General features: G+C 46.4%; 1 protein-coding gene across 2 annotated transcripts in view; it reads left to right on the top strand.

Annotated features, from left to right (window-relative positions):
• The first annotated feature begins 681 nt into the window (after positions 1 to 681).
• Positions 682 to 16,066, top strand: part of LOC122540385 (uncharacterized) — a 435,023-nt gene continuing 419,638 nt past the window's right edge. For both annotated transcript variants that reach the window (XM_087980369.1, XM_043676046.2), the window contains exon 1: positions 682 to 1,229. In XM_087980369.1, the coding sequence (XP_087836495.1) occupies positions 1,147 to 1,229 (83 nt within the window). In that variant the 5' untranslated portion in view covers positions 682 to 1,146. The remainder of the gene's footprint in view (positions 1,230 to 16,066) is intronic.

Here is a 16,066-nt window from a genome sequence, read left to right as displayed (position 1 = left end):
ATGCAGACTTGATAAGCCAAATGGCTCCTTTTGTCCTGTAAACATTGTGTTTCTGTGAAAATGGTGGAAACACTCAGTAGGTCAGGCAGCATCCCTGGAAAGAGAAGTGGGTAAACTTTTCGGATGTGACTTTTCATTAGAACTGGAAGATGTCAGAGATGAGAATTTTAAGCAAGTACAAAAGGTTGGGGGAGGGGCGGATAGTTCCGGTACAGGGAAGAAGAAAAACAGGAGGATCTGTGGAGAGACGTTTTTGATGAAAGTGATAATAATGCAAGGTAACAATTTGTAGTGATGATAGGATAACTCTAAACAAAATACTGGTTGAGAGATGCACCTACCACAATTATATTTGGTCCCTTAATGGTTTTTTTGTGGTTTATTTTAACTTTCAGTCTTATACCCACGTGGGTTTTCCCAGAAATGCACTTTGTTTTAATCCAGTGTAATTACATAAACCAATTTAAAGGCACCTGTATTGGGCTGAATCGTCCTTCCTCCTCAGATTTCACTAATTTTAAGTGAGGTTTGGGTTTGGGGAGGCGTAGAGGAGGGGGAGTGACGGGGGTGGAATTTGTCGACTGGCTGAAGGGGGTGCGTCTGATTGAAAACCACTCCCCCAGCGTGGATGCGAGTCGGATGGGCTACAGTGCTGGATGTATTTTAGTTACTGCAGCTTAGCAGAATCAGGCTTGTGTGTGAGAATATTTATCTATCCTTGACATCTTTCCATTTGAGCTGTTGCAAAATCACAGTGACGATCGAAGTTGCATCTTTAATGGTTGATCGTCTAAGGGTATTTTGAATTAAATATCCCTGCTACCAATGATCCGAGAATGCTGAATCTGTTAAAATTGTCTATTTAGCCTTTTTTTAAAGAATTGTGAGCGGTTTTTAATGAAAGGAAAACAAAAAAACCCCACAAAATCAACATTCCGTAAAGTTTCAGAAAAAAAAATTGAATTCCTCTGAAAAGGTGTGTGTGAGATCTGGCCTGAAGTTTACACTGAGTAGCAACTGAATATTTTTGTTTTCGTCGTTTGGGAACATTTTGCAATTCTGTATGTTCCCGAGCAGAAGGAACCGGCATTTTAACAGTCTGTTTAAAATTGAGATACAAGTGCCATAAACTGCACGCCAAAAACAATGGACCAAGTGTCAGCGAGTGTCTGCATGTTGTTCGTTACTGTGACCTCAGCTATGAGTTCGGGAACACTCCAGAGTCACATGTAAGTACCGATTTTAAATCTGACAATATTTCACAACTCTTGCTGGCTTAAATGTTTTCAGGAATCTTCACATTTATATTTACCAGTCTGATTTGAATATTGATATGCTCCTTTTAAGTGTGTGAGTCGGAGAGTGGTCGTTTCTTATTAAAACAGTAATGCTGGTTAATTGCTGATCAGAAACATAGTCTAAAACTATGTTTAATACGATTGGAACATGCGGTAGGGGCCGGGGAGGAGGCGATGGATTCGGTCCTGGTGAATTTCGGCCAATTATTTTATGGTTTCATAGAATTATAGAGCACAGGTGGCCATTCGGTCCATTATGCACGTGCCGGCGGTTCGAAAATGCCATCCATTTAGACCCTGACCTTTCTCCCAATGCCGTATGTTCAAGAATCCCCTTCAGGAAAGTTAATGAAGCAAATTAGTAACCTTCTGAAGAAGTTCCTCGGTAGCTACTTGTGTTACATTTTCCCCCGATATTTTGTGACGTTTTCTATGAAGGGTTTTTTTTAAAGGCATGTTTCTAATTCTTCGATACTTCTGTTTTTGAATGAAATTACTTTGACTCCAGTTGTCTGTCCTCTTCAGAATGTGCTATTCCTCTCTCGGATCTTCAAAATGCTCTCCTGTGTTTTGCCCAAATGGCCATTCTCCACTGTCAGTTGAGTGAGGGCAGGATATATAACCGTGGGGAGTTCATCCCAGCCAAACTCACCCTCTGCAGGAGTTGTAACCCAGACTGTAAACGGGATGTGCAAATATGCGGCACGTCGAACAGCAATGAAAGGAATAATAAATGATGGTTTGACATTTTGTCAGTTTTTGTTTTTAAAAAGAATTATTGAAAATATGCTTTTTAACCAGTTGATTTAACATCAAATTTGACTGGGAGTATCATTGTGTAGCAAAGTATAGGGTCCTCAGAACGAACCTTATTCGTGAGATCCCGAGACAGCAAACGCCTCTCCTGGTAGCATTTGGGGGTTGCAGAGAGCATCTGACTGGACACCTAAAACAAGAATTATCTGAACTGACAAAGTAATAGGCGGACGTAGGATCCACTTCCTCCAGACCAAAGGGGTAGCCATGGGCACCCGTATGGGCCTCAGCTATGCCTGTCTCTTTGTTGGCTACGTAGAACAGTCCATCTTCCGTAATTACACAGGCACCACTTCCCACCTCTTCCTCCGCGACATTGATGACTGCATTGGCGCCACCTCATCTCCCGCAAGGAGGTTGAGCAATTCATCAACTTCACCAACACATTCCACCCTGACCTTAAATTTACCTGGACCATCTCTGACACCTCCCTCCCCTTCCTGGACCTCTCCATCTCCATTAGTGACGACCGACTTGACACTGACATTTTTTACAAACCCACCGACTCCCACAGCCACCTGGATTACACCTCTTCCCACCCTACCTCTTGCAAAAATACCATCCCGTATTTCCAATTCCTCCGCCTCCACTGTATCTGCTCCCAGGAGGACCAGTTCCACCACAGCACACACCAGATGGCCTCCTTCTTTAGAGACCATAATTTCCCTTCCCATGTGGTTAAAGGTGCCCTCCAACGCATCTCGTCCACATCCCGCCCCTCCGCCCTCAGACCCCACCCCTCCAACTGTAACAGGGACAGAATGCCCCTGGTGCTCACCTTCCACCCTACCAACCTTCGCATAAACCAAATCATCCACCGACATTTCTGCCACCTCCAAAAAGACCCCACCACAGGGATATATTTCCCTCCCCACCCCTTTCCGCCTTCCGCAAAGACGGTTCCCTCCGTGACTACCTGGTCAGGTCCACACCCCCCGACAACCCACCCTCCCATCCTGGCACTTTCCCCTGCCACCGCAGGAACTGTAAAACCTGTGCCCACACCTCCTCCCTCACCTCCATCCAAGGCTCTAAAGGAGCCTTCCACATCCATCAAAGCTTTACTTGCATGTCCACCAATATCATTTATTGTATTCGTTGCTCCCGATGCGGTCTCCTCTACATTGGGGAGACTGGGCGCCTCCTAGCAGAGCGCTTTAGGGTACATCTCCGGGACACCCGCACCAATCAACTACACTGCCCTGTGGCCCAACATTTCAACTCCCCCTCCCACTCTGTCGAGGACATGGAGGTCCTGGGCCTCCTTCACCGCCGCTCCCTCACCACCAGACGCCTGGAGGAAGAATGCCTCATCTTCCGCCTCGGAACACTTCAACCCTAGGGCATCAATGTGGACTTCAACATTTTCCTCATTTCCCCTTCCCCCACCTCATCCTAGTTCCAAACTTCCAGCTCAGCATTGTCCCCATGACTTGTCCTACCTGCCTATCTTCTTTTCCACCTATCCACTCCAGCTCCTCGGATGCTGCCTGAACTGCTTTGCCCTTCCAGCACCACTAATCCAGAATCTGGTTTCCAGCATCTGCAGTCATTGTTTTTACCTAATAGGCGGATGTAGTAGATTCTGGATTAGTGGTGCTGGAAGAGCACAGCAGTTCAGGCAGCATCCAAGGAGCTTCGAAATCGACGTTTCGGGCAAAAGTCCTTCATCAGGAATAAAGGCAGTGAGCCTGAAGCGTGGAGAGATAAGCTAGAGGAGAGTGGGGGTGGGGAGAAAGTAGCATAGACTACAATGGGTGAGTGGGGGAAGGGATGAAGGTGATAGGTCAGGGAGGAGAGGGTGGAATGGATAGGTGGAAAAGGAGATAGGCAGGTAGGACAAGTCTGGACAAGTCATGGGGACAGTGCTGAGCTGGACGTTTAGAACTAGGATGAGGTGGGGGAAGGGGAAATGAGGAAACTGTTGAAGTCCACATTGATGCCCTGGGGTTGAAGTGTTCCAAGGCGGAAGATGAGGCATTCTTCCTCCAGGTGTCTGGTGGCGAGGGAGCGGCAGTGAAGGAGGCCCAGGACCTTCATGTCCTCGGCAGAGTGGGAGGGGGAGTTGAAACGTTGGGCCACAGGGCGGTGTGGTTGATTGGTGCAGGTATCCCGGAGATGTTCCCTAAAGCGCTCTGCTAGGAGGTGCCCAGTGTCCCCAATGTAGAGGAGACCGCATCGGGAGCAACGAATACAATAAATGATATTGGTGGACGTGCAAGTAAAACTTTGATGGATGTGGAAGGCTCCTTTAGGGCCTTGGATAGAGATGAGGGAGGAGGTGTGGGCGCAGGTTTTACAGTTCCTGCGGTGGCAGGGGAAAGTGCCACGATGGGAGGGTGGGTTGTAGGGGGGTGTGGACCTGACCAGGTAGTCACGGAGGGAACGGTCTTTGCGGAAGGCGGAAAGGAGTGGGGAGAGAAATATATTCCTGGTGGTGGGGTCTGTTTGGAGGTGGCGGAAATGTCGGTGGATGATTTGGTTTATGCGAAGGTTGGTAGTGTGAGCACCAGGGGCGTTCTGTCCCTGTTACAGTTGGAGGGGTGGGGTCTGAGGGCGGAGGTGCGGGATGTAGACGAGATGCGTTGGAGGGCACCTTTAACCACATGGGAAGGGAAATTATGGTCTCTAAAGAAGGAGGCCATCTGGTGTGTTCTGTGGTGGAACTGGTCCTCCTGGGAGCAGATACGGCGGAGGAATTGGGAATACGGGATGGTATTTTTGCAAGAGGTAGAGTGGGAAGAGGTGTAATCCAGGTAGCTGTGGGAGTCGGTGGGTTTGTAAAACATGTCAGTGTCAAGTCGGTCATCATTAATGGAGATGGAGAGGTCCAGGAAGGGGAGGGAGGTGTCAGAGATGGTCCAGGTAAATTTAAGGTCAGGGTGGAATGTGTTGGTGAAGTTGATGAATTGCTCAACCTCCTCACGGGAGCACAAGGTGGCGCCAATGCAGTCATCAATGTAGCGGAGGAAGAGGTGGGGAGTGGTGCCGATGTAATTACGGAAGATGGACTGTTCTACGTAGCCAACAAAGAGACAGGCATAGCTGGGGCCCATACGTGTGCCCATGGCTACCCCTTTGGTCTGGAGGAAGTGGGAGGATTCAAAGGAGAAATTGTTACGGGTGAGGATCAGTTCGGCCAAACGAATGAGTGTCGGTGGAAGGGTACTGTTGGGGACGTCTGGAGAGGAAAACACGGAGGGCTTGGAGACCCTGGTCATGGCGGATGGAGGTGTGGAGGGATTGGATATCCATGGTGAAGATGATGCGTTGGGGGCCGGGGAAACGGAAGTCTTGGAGGAGGTGGAGGGCGTGGGTGATGTCTCGAACATATGTGGGGAGTTCCTGGACTGGGGGGATAGGACAGTGTCGAGTTAGGTAGAGATGAGTTCAGCGGGGCAGGAGCATGCTGAGACAATGGGTCGGCCAGGGTGGTCAGGCTTGTGGATCTTGGGAAGGAGGTAGAACTGGGCAGTGCGGGGTTCCCGGACTATGAGGTTGGAAGCTGTGGGTGGGAGATCTCCTGAGGTGATGAGGTTCTGTATGGTCTGGGAGATGATGGTTTGGTGATGGGGGGTGGGGTCATGGTCGAGGGAGCAGTAGGAAGAGGTGTCCTCGAGTTGACATTTGGCTTCAGCAGTGTAAAGGTCATTGCGCCAGACTACCACTGCGCCCTCTTTATCCGCTGGCTTGATGGTGAGGTTGGGATTGGAGCAGAGGGATTGGAGTCCGCTGGCTTGATGGTGAGGTTGGGATTGGAGCAGAGGGCTCCTGTCAACATTTCGAAAAGAAAACTCAATTTTCTTGATTAATATTTATCCCCCAATCAACACCTTAAATCAGATAATATATTTGGTTTCACAGTATTATTGTGGAATCTTGCTGTGCGTCGATTGACTGCAGTTATACCTGGGTTACCGTAAAGAGACCAGCAAGAGGCTAGTTTACCTACCTGATTTGAGATAAAAGGGATTAGTAATGGACTGGAACTCAGTAGCTCAAGTTAATGTTCTGCTATTTTGTGCAGAGGAAAAAGATTATTGCATCTGTCAGACTTGTAACTCAATACAACAGACGCATCAAGTATATGCAGAGGCTTGGCAACAAATATATTGGGTTGACACAGTGAACTTGGACTGTAACATAAATATCGTGTGAACCATTATTATTTGTTTTCAAATGGATCCAAAAGAGTTTCCTCTTCACTATCTGGTGTAAAATATTTTGTAATTTTTATTCCTCCCGCCCCACCTGTGTATTTCCACATTACAGTTCATGGAATAAGATCCCATGTAAATCTAATGTGCAGATCAAATCAGGTGAGGAAGGGAATGAATGAGAAACAGGAAAACATTCTCTGAACCATGAGTAAAATTGACAGTAATCACACATTTTAAAGTTGATTTGTTAGGTGAGAGTTCACAAAAATGCAACTTTCTCATTGATTTTTGCTTTAAAAAAAAGGAATTCCAGGCCTTGCTGCTCAATGCAGTGCATCTGTGGTGGGGTCGCACTGTGAAACATCACCATAAAAACAGGGTGAAAATTTTTTGCCTCTATTTTGATGGTCAAGTTACCCTTTCTATTTTGCTAAGTTAAAAAACGCACAACACCAGGTTATAATCCAAAAGGTTTATTTAGAAGCACTAGCTTTCAGAAGCTAGTGCTTCCAAATAAACCTCTTGGACTATAACCTGGTGTTGTGTGATTTTTAACTTTGTTCACCCCAGTCCAACACCGGCTCTTCCACACCATTTCTATTTTGCATTTGCAGCCTTCTAATATAGAAAACATACAAATGATTTAGAGAGGTAGAGCAGGCTATAAATAGTGCATAGGAGAAATTGAGGATTGTAGATGCTGGAGATCAAAGTAGAAGAGTGTGGTGCTGGATCAGGCACAATCTGAGGGGCAGGAGAATCGACGTTTCAGGCATAAGCCCTTCATCAGGAATGAGATTTGTGGGCCAAGGGGGCTGAGAGACAAATGGGAGGGAAGTGGTGCTGGGGTGAAGGTAGCTGGGAATGCGATAGGTGGATGAAGATGGGGGTGAAAGTGATGGGTTGAAGAAGAGGGTGGAGCAAATAGGTGGGAAGGAAGATGGACAGGTAGGACCGTTCAAGAGAGCAGTGCCTAGTTGGAAGGTTGGGACTGGGATAAGGTGGTGGGCAGGGGAATTGGGGAACTGGTGAAATTCACATTGATCCCATGTCGTTGGAGGATCCCCATGTGGAAGATGAGATGTTCTTCCTCCAGGCATCGGGTGGCTAGGGTTTGGCAATGGAGAAGCCCTAGAACCTCCATGTCCTTGGCGGACTGGAAGGGAGGGTTAAAATGTTCAGCCACAGGATGGTGGGGTTGGTTAGTGCAGATGTCCCAGAGATTTTCTCTGAAACAATCCGCAGGTCGGCATCCTGTCTCCCCAATGTAGTGGACAAAGTTAAAAATCAAATAACACCAGGTTATAGTCCAACAGGTTTAATTGGAAGCACCAGCTTTCGGAGCGCCGCTCCTTCATCAGGTGGTTGCCTGATGTGTGTGGAAGCACAGGTAAATTTATATTGGATGTGGAAGGATCCTTTGGGGCCTTGGACAGAGGTAAGGAGGGAGGTATGGGTGCAGGTTTTGCACTTCTTATGATGGCAGGGGAAGGTGCCAGGAGGGGAGGGTGGATTGGTGAGAGGAGTGGACCTGAGAAGGGAGTGGTGGAGAGAACAGTCTCTCCAAAATGCAGATAGGGGTAGGGAGGGAAATATATCTCTAGTGGTGGAGCCTGGTTGTAGATGGCAGAAGTGGAAGAGGATGATGCAGTGTATCCAGAGGTTGGTGGGGTGAAATAGTGCATGTGTTCAAACTGTTCCCATATTTATGGACAATGTTACCAAAGAGCTGCTTATTGAACAGGAAGGGACCAAAGTAAGTTCATTAGATGAATCCTGACATTCCAATGTTGAAGTGGCGAGAATAGCTATTGCTGGCGATGCTTTCAACGTCTCTCTCTTTGTTGATCTCAGAGTTGCTATGGCGACACGTAGTTTAGCAAACATGTTGTGGTCTGGACCGAAGGATAATAATGGTAGAAGCTCAAATTCTTTTTCTATCATGTGGCTGACCAGGGAAAATCTCCTGTTTTTACCACCACCCATTAGTGTATATTGGAAGGATTTAGAAGTTGATAATTAACCTATTTGGCCTTGTTATAATTGGCCTTAGCCATAAGGTCATGTATTGGGACATGACCCTGGAGATATTGGCTCAGAGGCAGGAATGCACCACAAGACCCCGTATTTTGTCAGGAGAGAATGTTAAGGGATATCGAGCTAAGTTGGGTAGATGGAATTAAAATATTGATCAACATAGCTTTATTTGAATGCAGATCAAGGTTGAGGAACTGAATGGGCCAATTGTGTTCCTATATTTGTTAGATATCCAAGTGTAAATCCAAATAAAGGCAATTCTATCAAACTGGGGCACAGATGCGAGGCATTGGAGGAGTATGTTGTTGCTAGTTAAATTGGACTGCAGGGTGGTCAAGGACGAGAAGGAACAATACATAACAATCATAGTCACAAAATTAATGTAATTCATAACTTCTGTTAAGCCTTTGGTCCTCTGGGGATTAGAAGCATTATGACAGCAAGTTGCTAAGTAATCAGACATGAATCTGAGTAACAACAGCACATTCAAAGTCCTTGGAGAGGAATAATGGTGGATGATAAGATAGGAATTCCTGAGAATGTAGGTTTTTGGATGGGGAGTGACAATTGTGATTTTGAAATGGTGAGGGTTAGTGCTTCAGCAGAGGTATATAAATTAGTACTGAGGAGGATAACCAAATTAATACTTGGAATGAGTGGATAGCCTTATGAGGAAAGGTTAGACAGCCTAGGTCTGGAGTTTAGAAGAATCAGAAGTGACTTAATTGAAGCATAACATTCTGAGTACTTGACTGGGTGGGTGTTTCCTCATGTGGGAGAATCCAGAACTAGGGGTCATACATTTAAAAAAAAACTGAATGGGTAATCTATTTAAAATAGAGATGATGAAATATTTTTTGAGGATTGAGAGTCCTTGGAATTTGATTCCTCAAAAGAGTGTTGGTGTAGAATATTTAAATATTTGTAAAGCAGTAATAGATAGAGTTCATTACCAAGGGGATGAAAGATCATTGGGACTATGCCGGAATGTAAAGCTGAGGTCAAATCAGATCAGCTATGATGTCTTTGAATGGTGGAGCAGCCTCAAAGGGCTGAGTGGCCTATTCCGTTTTCTTGTTCTATTTAGAATTGGTCGTGCCTTTTTGTGTTCTAACACTAGAGGGTACATTTCCTACACAGTTTCAGTGTCTGCTGCTGCATTAAAATTAACAAGGTGGCTTGACACATACTAACAATGTTGTGCAGTGTTTAACAAACTGCAATACTCACTGAATGATGATATATAATCAGGAAGATTCAATAAATGTAATCTCCAAGTTCCAGTGAACTCAGAGACTGTGGAGAATTTATTTTCTTGGATTATGGCAAGTGAATTGCAGTGTTGTGTAGATGTTTGACACGTTCAGTTGCAGCCACTTTTATAACTTGAATTCATTGCAGAGCTTTAAAATTGTGAACAGTAAAAATCTATTCTGATAAGTAAGGGGAGGGTCAATTCATTGTGGTGTATTCTGTTTTTCAGATAACTGAAAGATGCACTTTGTGTATAATCTGTGAGAATTTCTTAATCTCGTGCACTCAGTGTGAAAAATTGACCTTTGTAACCTGAACCAAGATAAATTCCTTAGATGTCTTTATTTAACTTACATATTTCTGAAAAATTACATTGTTTCACTTACACTTGATGATCCAAAAATGTCTCACAAGGAATTGCCATGTCAACTCCGCTGGGAGATTAAATGCCTCCTTATTATTCTCAACAGCTCACTCTCTCTGAGTAGATAGTTGTTGAGGGCTATTAGCGGAAGTCTCAGTTTTGTTGCCTAGTTTGATTTTTGGAGATGAGATTAGAAAATCTAAGAAATGGCTGAAGGAAAACAAGGTCTGGTGGCTGTGAATGATCAGTATTCAAAGGGTTAATCACCTCTCGTTGAGGGTTCCTACTGCAGATCTGTTGACCAGGTACATATTAGTATAACATGTAATGCTGCCACATTCCTGCTGATTCTTCCCCCAGTCTTCTTGCCTATGATATCATGTTCACTACAGATTTAATGCTTGAATTTGGGAAGTCACTAGCAAGCTCTTCTTAGCCAACTAGAGTAACTTGAGCAGCCTGTTGAGACTTGACATAGAAGCAAACTATGAAGATGAAAGTGTTGAGACTTGGATGGAATGTTAGGTTTCTTACTCAGGACTCTGTTGCTCCTCGCCCTAATTGTTGTCTGGGATTCCTGATAGTTTTGGGAAATCAGGTGGAGCAATTGTTTGTGCTGGTAGTTAACACGTTTTCTACCAGGAGAAAGTGAGGACTGCAGATGCTGGAGTTCAGAGTCGAGAGTGGGGTGCTGGAAAAACACAGTGGGTCAGGCAGCATCCGAGGAGCAGGAGAATCTATGTTTAGGGCAAGAGCGCTTCATCAGGAATGAGCTCTTGCCCGCAACATTGACTCACCTGCTCCTCGGATGCTGCCTGACCTGCTGTGTTTTTCCAGCACCTCACTCTCAACACTTTCTACTATTCAGCCCAACTGATCCAGACCAATGGTTATGCTAAATACGAGTGTCCTCCCAACCTTCTTTATTTGACCTTTTCAGCTTGCCCTCTTTTCTGTCAGGTACTTATATACGAAGATCTGCATTTTAACCACTCTCTGGCAAACCATTTCTTTTGAATTCCCTATTAGATTTATGAGAACCTATCTTGTATTGACAATTCTAATTTTAATGATTGCCTATCAAAGAGGCATTTACTTCTGAATGGAATGCAGAATGTAATTCTGATGCAGGTTTGATTTTTGAATCGGATGTAAGCCTGACCAAAAATATTTACTTTTAAACACCTTAGTGCTCAGGTAGACAAATTCCAGATGCTCTGTCTATTTTCTAATCAATGTTAGGAAAGCACATAGCCTGCAGGAGAGGATCTGCATTTCAGGAATTCCAACTTGAACTCTAATTATAGAGATTGGCGTCTTGAGATGAATCAAGTGTAGAACTGGCTGGCATGAGATCACACAGTTCTAAAAGTGAGATAAGCTTGATAGACTAATGGTTTTAAATTTGTTCCTATAACCTTTTTGTTGAAAATGAGCTGTGCTGCTGCCATGTCCGATGCTCACGCTTTCAAATCCTCAGCCAAGTGCCCATTGTCATGTGTGTGTGAATGACACCAGTTTATTTGACTGTGGAGAGACATTCCAACCTGTTAGTCATCCAGAATTCAAATGTGAATCTCCCAGAATGTATTGTTGAATAAGATAATGGGCCAGATCTTGACTTTATGCTGTAAAGTGGATGATAGCTATTTAGCAGTCTGTTTTGAATGGAATCTTAGTGAAGTTAATACAGGTAAAATTTGATAGATGTAAAATTGACTCACCATTGCCTATTTTATCTTATTAGATGAAGGTGAGGGCCGCAGATGCTGGAGATTAGAGTCAAGATTAGAATGGTACTGGAAAAGTACAGCATCCGAGGAGCAGGAAAATCGATGTTTTCGGCAAAAGCCCTTCATCAGGAATATCTCCCCCCACCCCAAGGAAAAGACTTTGTCTGTTTATCCTATCCACGCCCCTCATGATTTTATAAACCTCTATAAGGTCACCCCTCGGAGGACTCACATTCATCCCCCTCTGTCCACGCATCAATGAATTTAATACACGCCGTGACATCGAACACTTCTTCCGTCGCCTCCGCCTCCGAGCTTACTTTCACAATCAGGAACCCCGCCCACCTCCAACACACTGCATCCACCTGGACACCCCGAGCTGGCCTATTACCTGCCCTCGACCTCTTCTTTTCCAACTGCCGCCGGAACATTAAACGCCTCAACCTGTCTACCCCCTCCCCCACTCCAACCTCTCACCCTCACAACGCGCAGCCCTCCAATCCCTCTGCTCTAATCCCAACCTCACCATCAAGCCAGCAGATAAAGGGGGCGCAGTGGTAGTCTGCGCACTGACCTCTACACCGCTGAAGCCAAACGTCAACTCGAGGACACCTCTTCCTACTGCCCACTCGACCATGACCCCACCCCCCATCACCAAACCATCATCTCCCAGACCATACAGAACCTCATCACCTCAGGAGATCTCCCACCCACAGCTTCCAACCTCATAATCCGGGAACCCAGCACTGCCCGGTTCTACCTCCTTCCCAAGATCCACAAGCCTGACTACCCTGGCCGACCCATTGTCTCAGCATGCTCCTGCCCCACTGAACTTATCTCTACCTACCTTGACACTGTCCTATCCCCCCTAGTCCAGGAACTCCCCACATACGTTCGAGACACCACCCACACCCTCCACCTCCTCCAAGACTTCCGTTTCCCCGGCCCCCAACGCATCATCTTCACCATGGATATCCAATCCCTCTACACCTCCATCCGCCATGACCAGGGCCTCCAAGCCCTCCGTTTTTTCCTCTCCAGACGTCCCCAACAGTACCCTTCCACCGACACTCTCATTCGTTTGGCCGAACTGGTCCTCACCCGTAACAATTTCTCCTTTGAATCCTCCCACTTCCTCCAGACCAAAGGGGTAGCCATGGGCACACGTATGGGCCCCAGCTATGCCTGTCTCTTTGTTGGCGACGTAGAACAGCTGATCTTCTGTAATTACACTGGCACCACTCCCCACCTCTTCCTCCGCTACATTGATGACTGCATTGGCGCCACCTCGTGCTCCCGCGAGGAGGTTGAGCAATTCATCAACTTCACCAACCCATTCCACCCTGACCTTAAATTTACCTGGACCATCTCTGACACCTCCCTCCCCTTCCTGGACCTCTCCATCTCCATTAGTGACGACCGACTTGACACTGACATTTTTTACAAACCCACCGACTCTCACAGCTACCTGGATTACACCTCTTCCCACCCTACCTCTTGCAAAAATGCCATCCCGAATTCCCAATTCCTCCGCCGGATCTGCTCCCAGGAGGACCAGTTCCACCACAGAACACACCAGATGGCCTCCTTCTTTAGAGACTGCAATTTCCCTTCACACGCATCTCGTCCACATTCCGCACCTCCGCCCTCAGACCCCACCCCTCCAACCGTAACAGGGACAGAACGCCCCTGGTGCTCACCTTCCACCCTACAAACCTCCGCATAAACCAAATCATCTGCCGACATTTCCGCCACCTCCAAAAAGACCCCACCACCAGGGATATATTTCTCTCCCCACCCCTTTCCGCCTTCCGCAAAGACCTTTCCCTCCATGACTACCTGGTCAGGTCCACGCCCCCCTACGACCCACTGTCACATCCTGGCACTTTCTCCTGCCACCGCAGGAACTGTAAAACCTGTGCCCACACCTCCTCCCTCACCTCTATCCAAGGCCTTAAAGGAGCCTTCCATATCCATCAAAATTTTACCTGCACATCCACTAATATCATTTATTGTATCTGTTGCTCCAGATGCGGTCTCCTCTACATTGGGGAGACTGGGCGCCTCCTAGCAGAGCGCTTTAGGGAACATCTCCGAGACCGCCGCACCAATCAACCACACCGCCCCGTGGCCCAACATTTCAACTCCCCCTCCCACTCTGCCGAGGACATGGAGGTCCTGGGCCTCCTTCACCGCCGCTCCCTCACCGCCAGACGCCTGGAGGAAGAACGCCTCATCTTCCGCCTCGGAACCCTTCAACCCCAGGGGATCAATGTGGACTTCAACAGTTTCCTCATTTCCCCTTCCCCCACCTCATCCTAGTTTCAAACTTCCAGTCCCCTTGACTTGTCCGGACTTTTCCAACCTGCGTAGCTCCTTTTCCACCTATCCACTCCACCCTCTCCTCCCTGACCTATCACCTTCATCTCCTCCCCCACTCACCCATTGTACTCTATGCTACTCTCTCCCCACCCCCACCCTCCTCTAGCTTATCTCTCCACGCTTCAGGCTCACTGCCTTTATTCCTGATGAAGGGCTTTTGCCCGAAACGTCGATTTTGCTGAAGCTCCTCGATGCTGCCTGAACTGCTGTGCTCTTCCAGCACCATTGATCCAGACTCTGACACCTCAGCCTATTTAGCCTATCCCTATATCTCATTTGAGGTATCCAACCATGGCAACATCCTTGTATATCTTTTATGAACTCTATCAAGTTTCACAACATATTTCCTAGGGAGACCAGAATTGCACGCAGTATTCGAGAAGTGGTCTAACCACTGTACGGTCGCAACATGACCTCCCAACTCCTATACTCAGTTCACTGAACAATAAAGGCAAGCATACCAAATGCCTTCATCACTACCCTGTCTACTGAGGACTTCAGTTTAAAGGAACTATGAACCTGCACTCCAAGGTGCCTTTGTTCAGCAACACTCCCCAGGATGAAGTGTATAAGTCCTACCCTGATTTGCCATTCCAAAATGCAATACCTCACATTTATCTAGAATCATAGAGATGTACAGCATGGAAACAGACCCTTCAGTCCAACTTGTCCATGTCAACCAGATATCCTAAACTAATCTAGTCGCATTTGGCCCCTATCCCTCTAAGCCCTTCCTATTCACATACCCCAAATTAAACTCCATCTGCCACTCCTTGGCCCATTGGCCCATCTGATCAAGATCCTGTTGTTCTCTGCAATAACCTTCTTTGCTGTCCACTACACCTCCAATTTTGGTGTCATCTACAAACTTACTAACCAATACCTCCTATGTTCACTTCCAAATTATTTATATAAATGACGAAAAGCAGTGGACCCAGCACCGATCCTTGTGGCACGCTGCTGGTCACAGGCCTCCAGTCTGAAAAGCAACCCTCCACCACCACCCTGTCCTCTACCTTCAAGCCATTTCTCAAAAACTCATTGTTTTCACTTGTGAGAGCAAGGATGACTGTGGTATATTTTGTTATATTGTTAATGTGGAAAAATTGGGATTGTATCCTCCATGTAGAAATCCAAGAAATGTAGCATTTTCTTTGAGTGCAGAAACCTAAGTGGCCCAGTCATCCTGCAATAGTGAAATTACCCTTTCTTGAATCTACTTCCTGAATCATCCCATGGAGTAAAACATACTTTATTGTCTGAGAGAGAAACATTTGCATCCTGCTGTCTGCAACCAAGAAGGTTGGAGAAGGATTGTGGATTACTGGGTGACCAGCGGGAAGGAACTAACATGGTCTGAGAGTAGTGAGGCTCTGTAATGTATTTCTGGCTGGTGCCTTGGTTGCCAAGTCTCAGTATTACATTCGGTTGGACTGGCTTTTAGGGTAAATTTGCATTAAATTAGAGCTGTACTGTACACCATGGAAACAGACCCTTCGGTCCAACTCGCCCATGCCAATCAGATATCCTAAACAAATCTTGTCCCATTTGTCAGAATATGGCCCCTGTCCCTCTAAACCCTTCCTATTCATCCACCCATCCAGATTGCCTCTTAAATAGTGTAATTGTACCAGCCTTTACTACTTCCTCATTCCATACATGCACCACCCTCTGAATGAAAAGGTTGCCCCTTTGGTCCCTTTTAAATCTTGCTTATCTCACTTTAACTAGGAGAAAGTGGGGACTACAGATGCTCAAAGCTTCGACTCTCCTGCTCCTCAGATGTTCCTGACCAGCTGTGCTTTTCCAGCAGCACACTTTTCGAAATCTCACATTACACTTATGCCCGCTAGTTTTGGACTCCCCCCACTCTGGGGAAAAGAACTTGGCTATTCATCCTATCCAGGCCCCTCATGATTCTATAAACCTCTAAAGGTCACCTCTCAGCCTCTGATGGTCCAGGGAAAATAACTCCAACATCTTCAGCCTCTCCCTACAGCTCAAACCGTCCAATCCTGGCAA

Source organism: Chiloscyllium plagiosum, unplaced genomic scaffold (assembly GCF_037043375.1).
Source record: "Chiloscyllium plagiosum isolate Xiang-an unplaced genomic scaffold, Cpla_swu_hap1 HiC_scaffold_37, whole genome shotgun sequence".
Taxonomy (NCBI): Eukaryota; Metazoa; Chordata; class Chondrichthyes; order Orectolobiformes; family Hemiscylliidae; genus Chiloscyllium; species Chiloscyllium plagiosum.
Note: the sequence above shows the minus strand (reverse complement) of the source record. Positions and strands in the feature narration are given on the sequence as shown.